The sequence below is a fragment of the Engraulis encrasicolus genome, chromosome 17 (assembly GCF_034702125.1).
Source record: "Engraulis encrasicolus isolate BLACKSEA-1 chromosome 17, IST_EnEncr_1.0, whole genome shotgun sequence".
In the NCBI taxonomy this organism is placed as follows: Eukaryota; Metazoa; Chordata; class Actinopteri; order Clupeiformes; family Engraulidae; genus Engraulis; species Engraulis encrasicolus.
Window position 1 is genome coordinate 40546382 of NC_085873.1, and position 10000 is coordinate 40556381.

The 10000-nt window shown below is 47.4% G+C and overlaps 1 protein-coding gene across 1 annotated transcript in view; it reads left to right on the forward strand.

Moving 5' to 3' along the window:
- prkg1b (protein kinase cGMP-dependent 1b) overlaps positions 1-10000 on the forward strand; it is a 341142-nt gene that overhangs the window by 97858 nt on the left and 233284 nt on the right. Inside the window, exon 3 of the mRNA XM_063220777.1 lies at positions 7783-7896. Within this exon, the coding sequence (XP_063076847.1) occupies positions 7783-7896 (114 nt within the window). The remainder of the gene's footprint in view (positions 1-7782; positions 7897-10000) is intronic.

The following is a 10000-nucleotide window of genomic DNA, read 5'->3' on the forward strand; positions in this document are numbered from 1 at the left end:
GAGAGAGATGAGAGGAGCAAAGCAAGAGAGAGAGAGAGAGAGAGAGAGAGAGAGAGACAAAGAGAAAGAGAAAGAGAAAGAGAAAGAAAGAAAAGACAGAAAAAAATCTAATCAAACCAAGTATCTTGGCAAGCTTTTAGCTCCAGTTCTGGTGCCAGAAGCCAGAGCGGGATGGCCAGGGCTGGCCTGGGGGAGAATTAGGGCCCGGGCACTTTTGTAAGAAAATGGGCCCCACATAAGAAAGAACTGACTCACCGCTGGGCCCCGCAGCCTTTTGGGCCCCTATTTTTAGAAATGTTAAAAAAAGGCACACAAATGTACAGAGCCCACTGGGAAATGCCCACTATGGCAGATGGCCAGTTCAGTCCTGACGGTGGCTGCCAATGCTGTGTGATAGGAGTCACTTGTGATTTGCAACGGTGCTGACATTCTTCTCCACACTCTCGTTCAGGTCTGGATTCAGGTGTTAGAGATGTTACCAGGTGTTAGCAGTCTTAGCAGGTGCTTTGTGTTTGTGTGCTTCTGTGTGTGTGTGCACACGTGCGTGCGCGCGTAGATATACTGTGTGTGCGTGGACATCTTTGAATATATGTGTGTGTGTGTGCATGTGTGTGTCCTTGTGTCCTTGTGTGTGTGTGTGTGTGTGTGTGTGTGTGTGCGCGCGTGTGCACGTGGATAGATGTAGGTAGGCCTATATCTCAATGTTTTTCTGTGTGTTTGTGAATATGTGTGTGTGTGTGTGTGTGTGTGTGTGTGTGTGTGTGTGTGTGTGTGTGTATGTGTGTGTGTGTGTGTGTGTGTGCGCGGATAGGTGTACGTATCTTAATGCTTTTCTGTGTCTGCGTGGACATGGTTGAATGTGTGTGCTTGCGTGCGTGCGTGCGTGCATGCGTATGTGCGTGTGTGCGGGTGTGTGTGTATGTGTGTGTGTGTTTTTTGTGTACATATCCAGTGCTTGCACATATCCAGTAAAACAGGTGGTGGACATGCTTGAATATGTGTGTGTGTGTGTGTGTGTGTGTGTGTGTGTGTGTGTGTGTGTGTGTGTGTGTGTGTGTGTGTGTGTGTGTGTGTGTGTGTGTGTGTGTGTGCGTGCGCGCGCGTGTGTGTGTGTGTGTGTGTGTGTGCGCGCGTGTGTGTGTGTGTGTGCTTGGTGTGTGTGTGTGTGTGTGTGTGTGGCTACTTGTGTCTTCCAGAAGTAGTGTGAGGCCGTGTTGCACACGCAGTAAAACAGGTGCTGGATCAAACAAACAAAGAAGGAAGCTTAGAATCAGAAGGAGATAATCTGCACACTGTTGCTGCTCACCGCCGATTTATTCAACACAACGGTTCGACCGCTCAACTGTGCTTCCACACAGGATATTACACAATAGCTGACATGACCGCTAACATTGTTACAGAGACGAGACAAAATATTTATCCTGATTACTCAATGCGACAGATGCAAACACAAGCCCATAATCTCCATAAGGATATCAAGATGGAGAGGACATGAGGAAGGGAGAGAGAGAGAGAGAGAGAGAGAGAGAGAGAGAGAGAGAGAGAGAGAGAGAGAGAGAGAGAGAGAGAGAGAGAGAGAGAGAGAGAGAGAGAGAGAAACATTGATATCAGAATATGGAGAGAGGAGGACAAACAGACATAGAGAGAGAGAGAGAGGGAGAGAGAGAGAGAGAGAGAGAGAGAGAGAGAGAGAGAGAGAGAGAGAGAGAGAGAGAGAGGGAGAGAGAGAGAGAGAGAGACAGAGAGAGATGAACACATGCTCTTCTTTCTTCCTCTGCCTCAGACATCATACTGGATTGCCACTGGCTGTCAAATAAAGCTGCCAGCAGAAAATGGGCATCTAATGGACGTGTTTGAGAGGAAAAGGAATGGAGAGAAAGAGTGTGTGAGTGTACGAGAGGCTTTGCACTAGGTCAGGGTTTCCCAAACTGGGGTGTGTACCAGGGGGTACAAGGGCCTGCTACAAGGGGGTGTGCGAGCTGAATTGAGCAATGGCGGATATGTGTTTCTATACAGATTTAAAGAAAATGAAGTAGTTTTTAATTGTATGGTGAATTGTATGCTTTAGGAATATTGAGGTCTATTGGAAAATGAGGATTCCCTAAATTACTCTACATAATGTACAATGACTTGTGCAGTGAAGCCATATTTGAGTGCCCATAAGTACACCAAAGAAAATCTGCTTAGGGGGTGCACAAACCACATTGACAAATGTTCAAGGGAGTGTGAGAGGAAAAAAAGTTGGGAACCACTGTCCTAGGCTACTACTGAAGAGTTTCATTTCAAAATGGTTTGAATCCATTTTGGAGCATTTTCTGAAATTGACATTTTTGTATTGGGGAATTCCATTGCATTGCATAATGCATTGTACATAGGTTTAAAAAGTATGTTCTCAAACTATTTGAATGGCAATCATTCACATATAGATGATAGAACTTCTGAACAGTCATTCCAATAATAAAATGCAAAAGTAAAAAATGGTAGATACACCATTTTGCAACGAAATTCTTCTATTCTTCCATGGAGTTGGCTCTCAAAGCAAGAAATCACCACGTGCCACCATGCATGTGACTTGTCTGTTGTTTTTAGTTTACATTTTTTGTCATTTACGTTACATTACACTTAGCTGATGGTTTTATCCAAAGCGACTTAAGTTGGGATTACACTATGCGACTTTTGCCCCGATTTTGCCAGGATTTGGCACTCGCACGACTCTTTGGGAGTCGGGCCGATTTCTTGCTCAATCGCAGGTCAATCGTGAGTCTCGCATCATGCAGTGTAAATGGGGTAACGACAAGCAATTTATCATCACGATTGTGCAATCGCAGGGTCGCAAGAAAATCAAAACTGTTAGAAATCCTGGTCGTGGCTCGTGCGTAAATCGCACAGTTAAAGCAGTGCTACGACCCGATTTGACACTTCAAACGCACAAATTAATAGGACCGTGCGATTAGCTGTTGAGCGCGACCTCATCTCCACCTCAGGTGTGCATGTTCCCTCCTCTGCAGACCGGGGAAACGTGCCTGTCGCGTCGCACAGTGGAAGCATTTGGCTAGCATCCAACTGTCAGCTCGTATAGTGTGAGGACGTGAGTCGGGAGATGTGAACTTCAAAATAATGAAATTCCATTGTGCAGTGTGAGCAGGAGCTTAATACCCACGAGTGAAAAAATCGCACATTGTATGCCCGGCTTTACAGTTGTTTTAAGTATAGGGTACAGTTGGTTACAGGCCCTGGAGCAGTGTGGGGTTAGGTGCCTTGCTCAAGGGCACTTCAGCCATGGAGTGAGGAATGGAGAGGAAGGTTGAAGATTCAAACCTGCCACCTTCTGATCTAAACCCCATGCCCTTAACCACTAGACCACGGCTGCCCATTTGAAGAGTTCAGATGCAAAACCCCCTAAGTGCCATTTCAGAAAATAATCTTAATTCATTTTTATTTAATACAAAGCTATCAAAATTGCATATTTTTTATTTCATTTATGTAATATAACTATTTATATGTATTATCAAGTACATGAATGTAAACCAAACCAACAACGGGGTTCTCTAAAAATATAGAAGTGCAGGTCTTCAGAAATGGAGTTAGGGGGTTTTGCATCTAAACTCTTCATTTTTAGAGGTGTATTGTGGTTGTAAACAGAAGTGGATCCTGAGTTCAGGAAGTTACTCTCAGCTCTGAATCAGCCCATCCTTTTGTAGCAGACTTTGATAGTTATTGTTGCTTACAAATAACCGTACCACTGAGTTAGCAGATCCCTTAGTATTTTCTTTGAGGAGTCTCTCATAATTTTTACCGTCATTTCGATATATTGTGCAGCCCTATTCCAGTGTCTGTGTGTAGTCATATATGCCCACCCACACTGCTACCCTCTCCACACCTCTATGTGCCCTTGCACTTCTAACGTAACAAGATGTGACTTTTAATTTGGAGCATTATCCCTCTCCGCCCCCATTGTGGTGGCGGGAAGCGGCGATTGAATTTTCAACCTGTCACACCTGTTTTCGCCCCCACTGCTTCAGAAGTAATGTAAAGCCCAACGCGCGGACGAGGTGGAGGCGGAGGAGAAGAAAGAGATAGATGAAGGGGTAAAAAGAAAAAAAAAACGAGTGAAGAACGCAGAGGTGAAACGGTGTGCCGTTGTTGTTTCATTGGTTGCAGATGGAAAAGTGTAGGTGACTAAGGTATGGGCAAGGAAGTGGAGGAGGATCAGAGAGAAACTGATGAAAAAGGGAGGGGGTGGAGCAGTGTTGCTGGACTGGATTGTGCACAGGGTACCAGTCATGGAGGGGGATGGGGGAGAACACTGGTTAATTACTCCCACCAACCTGGCGGGTCGGGAATCAAACCTGACCTGCGACCTTTGGGCTACAAGTCTGACGCCCTGACAGCTTACCCATGACTGCAGGACTAAATGGTCATACAATAATGAGAATAGTTACTCTGGTTATGCATTTATAATCTTTCTTCCCATTTGGGAAAGGAAAGGATAAATAAGTGAAACAAGATCAAGTGTGCAGATATTCACCTTTATTTTCAAAGGATGAGCAGGCCTACATAAATTGTAACCTTACCTTTTTTAAATTAAGCTCCGTGTGGCGAAGAGACTAACGCAGTTCTTGATAAACAACAAGTACATCGACACATCTGTACAAAAAGGCGGAGTCCCAGGAGTCCCTGGTTGTATTGAACACAACAGCATCATCTCCAGGATCATTGAGGACGCCAAGAGGAATCGAGGAGACCTAGCAGTCCTGTGGTTGGATCTGACCAACGCTTATGGTACTGTCCCCCATAAGCTGGTCGACCACACACTCAAAGCCTACCATGTCCCAGACAGGGTTCAGCAACTCCTCCGGAGCTACTTCGGGAAATTTAAGATGCGCTTCTCCTCTAGAGACTTCACTACCAATTGGCAGCGGCTGGAGGTGGGAATTGCTACCGGGTGCACAATCTCAGTGATTCTCTTTGCGGCAGCAATGAACCTCCTGGTGAAGTCAGTGGAGAAGCCTAGACGAGGAGCTGTACTGTCAAGTGGAGTCCAGCAGGTTCCAGTCAGGGCCTTTATGGACGACTTGACAATCACAGCAAGGTCAGTCCCGGAGGGCAGGTGGATCCTGGAGGACTTGGTGGAGCTCACCACAGCAGCCAGGATGGAGTTCAAACCCTCGAAGTCAAGGAGTCTGGTCCTGAAGCGGGGCCGGGTCCAAGATCGTTTCCGGTTTAAGATCGGTGACGACACCATCCCCACGGTAACAGAAAAGCCAGTGAAGAGCTTGGGAAGATGGTATAGATCTGACCTAAACGACAGAGCAAGTGTAAGGGAGATGCTCAGCCAGGCAGAGGAGTGGTTGCAAGCCCTTGAGAGGAGTGGTCTACCAGGGAAGTACAAGGCCTGGGGTTACCAGCACGGCATCCTACCAAGGCTCTTGTGGCCACTGCTGGTGTATGAGGTCCCCTTGACAACAGTGGAAGCTTTGGAAAGGAAGATCAACAGCTTCCTCAGGAGATGGCTGTCAGTGCCCAGAAGCTTTTGTTCGTTGGGCTTATACAGCTCGGGGTCGAAACTACAACTGCCCATCACATCTGTCGTGGAGGAATTCAAGGCTGCCAAGGTCCGGTTGGTCATGACGCTGCGGGACAGTGAGGATCAGGCGGTGCGGCAAGCAAACATCACCGTGAGAACTGGCCGGAAATGGAGCGCAAGCGGAGCTCTGAGAGAAGCAGAGGAGCGGTTGCAGCACGCCGACATCACGGGCACTGTGACACAGGGGAGGTTGGGCCTTGGAGTCATTACCCGAGCAAGCTGGAAGGAGGCGAAAGGGAAGGAGCGTAGGGGAATGGTGCAAGGGGAGATCCGAGCTGTGGAGGAGGAGAGCAGGCAAGCCAGGGCAGTGGCGATGAAACAACAAGGCAGCTGGACGCGGTGGGACAGCGTCCGTGGAAGATCCCTTAGCTGGAAAGACATCTGGACCATGGAGGGGCATCGACTGAAGTTCTTGCTGAGCTCTGTGTATGATGTACTGCCAACACCGACAAATCTACAAAGGTGGAGGCTGTCAGAGGACCCATTTTGCGCACAGTGCAAGAGACCAGCAAACCTCGAGCACATCCTGTCGTCCTGTCAGGCAAGCCTGAGCGAGGGGAGGTTCAGGTGGCGCCATGATAAAGTGCTGGCGCAGCTGGCGGAAGGACTAGAGAGAGAGAGGAAGCGAAAAAGACCCCAGGCTCAAACCAAGGGCCCTCGCTTCATCGGCTTTCTCAGGCCAGGCGAAAAGGCGGGCAAGGAGGACAGGTGTGCAGGGATCCTTGGCACGGCACAGGACTGGGAAATGAGAGTTGACCTGGGTAGGCAACTCAAGTTCCCGGAAGAAATCGCCACCACCAGCCTCCGACCAGATATTGTGCTCTGGTCTCCTGCAACAAAGCAGGTGGCTTTGATAGAGTTGACGGTACCCTGGGAGGAGAGGATCGAGGAGGCACATCAGCGCAAGTTGGGGAAATACCAGCCACTCATCGCAGAGAGCCAGCAGAGGGGCTGGAGAGCCTGGAACCTACCAGTGGAGGTGGGGTGCAGGGGATTCCCAGGCCAGTCCCTCTGGAGAGCACTAGGGAGTCTTGGGGTTAGAGGCGCAACCCGCAAGAGCCTAGTGAACAGCATTTCAAAGCAGGCAGAGCAGTCATCCAGGTGGCTGTGGCTGAAGCGGAGCGATCGTTGGCAAAGCCAGGCAGGCAGAGAGGAAGGGAGTAGAGCTGCACTGTAGGGTCCTGATCGGCAGAGGGGGCAGTTCCAGGACGCTGGTTCTGCTGTCAAGCCCCACTGAGGTGTCGTGGGCTTGTTGACGAAACACCAGTAAAAGAGGTGGGGTGCCCACTTGAAAACCCAATGATGTTAACAGGTCCTTGCTGTGCAGCTCTGCCCCAATGGAAGACGTCTGAGGGGAGCGACTTCAATGCTAGCCACCACACAGAGGGAGCAGGAGTCAACTTCTGCCAGGGGTGGTGGCTGCGGTATACTCTACCGTTTAAAGACAAGCTCCGCAAATGTAAAACATTGTTTGGAAAATTTTAGACCAGTTTGAGACTGGCGGTCACTAACAATCCCAAACATCCAACACCTGTCATACACAATGAATGGACGCTAAAAGTGTGGCTGGACTGTATTGTGCCCACCAGGGTACCAGTCATTGGAGGAGGATGGGGGAGAACACTGGTTAATTACTCCTACCAACCTGACGGGTCGGGAATCGAATCCTGAGCCTGTCATCCATATCTGCTTACCCATGTTGGATGATGCTAATTATGCCCTCATTTTGTTATATTTCTCATCTATTTTATTATCATTTTTGCCAGGCATGTTCTAGTCACCACTCAGACTGTGTTTGTAGAGAATCTGATGAAGGCTGTTGAAGTCAAAACGTAATCCAGCCATGAAATAATAAAAGACATCGAAGTGGATGACGAAGTGTCTGGACTTCTCACTTTGAAAACATTAGATGTTGTTGCGCCACCTCACGTCTGAGCCCTAAAAACGTCTTTCACCCATGAACAAAATGCAATGCAATGGTAATGAATGGGTTGTGTGGTTGTTTTGCAGATGGCAAGGTGGAGGTGACGAAGGAGGGGGTGAAGCTGTGCACCATGGGGCACAACGAAATGGATGTTAAGTGTCTGGACATTAGATGTTGTTGCGCCACCTGCGCCTGAGCCCTAAAAACGTCTTTCACCCATGAACAAAATGTCATGCAATGGTAATGAATGGGTAGTGTGGTTGTTTTGCAGATGGCAAGGTGGAGGTGACGAAGGAGGAGGTGAAGCTGTGCACCATGGGGCCGGGGAAGGTGTTCGGAGAACTGGCCATCCTCTACAACTGCACCCGCACAGCCACCGTCAAGAGTAAGACATTTACAACGCCCTACCTTCCTTATCTGTCTGTCTGTTTGCCTCTCTGTCTGTCTGTCTGTCTGTCTGTCTGTCTGTCAGTGAAGAGTTCTATCAAGATTGTGGTTTACTCAGACTTTTCATTTCTCTGTTAAGAGAAAAAAAAAAACTTGTTCGCATTGTGTCCAACTGTCAAGACTAAGACCAGCTCACATCTTAGTTTTTAAAAAAACTGCACTTGTCTTTCTGTCTGTCTGTTTCTACACTTGCCTATCTGTCTAGCAAGAGTATGTCAGCCTACACTTTCCTGCTATATCTCTGTATTGTCTGACTACAGTATCTGACTGCCAACAATACATCATCCAGCACTTCACATCCATTCGGTCTGTCCATCAGGTGTTAGAAAGCCCACTGTAGAACCATTTTTCTATCCATCTGCCTGTCAAGAGATCAGCTACAAACCTTTACATGGTGGCTCAGGTGGCAGAGGTAGTAAAGGAGCCATTCGGCAACTTAAAGGGGGATGCCACTATTTTGGGGAGTTAATACAGTTAAAACGGTTGGCCAGGGTTTATAAAGGTGGTAAAGTGTCTTATTTTTCATGTAAGCCGTTGTCTTGCTTTAAGACAAGTTAAAAGAGGGAGCATGTCGCTAAGCTAGTGAAAGTCAATGGATCCGTGTAGCATGCTACAATGCTACACGGATCCATTGACTTTCACTAGCTTAGCGACATATTCTCTCTTTTAACTTGTCTTAAAGCAAGACAATGCTTAACATGAAAAATAAGACACTTTACCACCTTTATAAACCCCAGCCAACGATTTTAACTGTATTAAGCCCCAAAATAGTGGCATACCCCTTTAAAGGTTGCAGGTTCGAGCCCTGCTTTACCTGACCCCATTGTTGTGCCCTTGAGCAAGATACTTAACCCCCAGTTGCTCCTGGTGGCTGGGTGCTACCCTGCGTGGCAGCCACGGCCACCGGTGTGTGAATGGGTGAAAGTGAGGCATACAATGTAAAGCACTTTGAGTGCTCGAAGGAGTGAAAAGGCGCTATAAAAATGCAGTCCATTTACCATTATTGTGTGTATCTGACTATATCTCACTTTGCCACCATCAACAGTGTGTCCCACTCACACTGTCAAACTGTCTGCCAAGAGTAAAATCTGCTCACATTGATAATCTGATGGTCTGTCAAGAAAATGGTTCACAGGGGTCAGGCTTGTACGAAATTCAGAATGGAAAGAATTTAAATTCAAAATAATGCCATAATACGAACACTAGGTGGTGCCATTACCTTGAATTTCTGTGAATTTAATCTACACCACCCATTGAAAGTACATAGAACACCACCACCTAGTGTTCGTATTATGGCATCACTTTGAATTTAAATTCTTTCCATTCGGAATTTCGTACAAGCCTGGCGGGGGTGCGATGGCTTATTGAGCTAAGAGGCCATACCATTGAGCTGGCGAGTCGACCTGGGTTCGAGTCCGACCCGAGGTCATTTGACGATCCTTCCCCCCTCTCTCTCCCAACTCATTTCCTGTCTCTCTGAACTGTCCTGGGGTGCATTTCTCTAAACCATAGTTGCTACCTACGTTAGCTACTTTGTTGTTTGCAATTCAATTTCCCATTGACAACTACCCAGGTTGCTAACTGGCTAACAACTACACTTTCGAGAAACGCATTCCCTGTCTAGTTAATAAAGGTGGAGAAGTCAAAAGAAAAGAAAATGGTTCACTCACTGTCTGTCATTAGGTTGTTTGGTTGTTTGGTTGTTTGGTTGGTCGGGTGATCAGTTTTTCGGTCGGTCTGTTTGTCTGCCGGTCAACAGTAAGACTAGATCGCATTGGTTGCCTGTGTTTGTTTGACTGTGTGTGTATGTCTGTGTGTGTGTGTGTGTGTCTGTGTGTGTGTGTGTGTGTGTGTGTGTGTGTGTGTGTGTGTGTGTGTGTGTGTCTATTTGTCTGTGTGTCTGTCAGTCTAGGTCAAGAGTGTTATCAAGAATGTGTTTTTCCTCAGACTGTTCATTTCTCTTCGTCAAGAGAAAAGAACATGTTGGCATTGATCCACCTGTCTGTCTGTCAAGACTAAGACCTACTCGCATCGGCTACCTG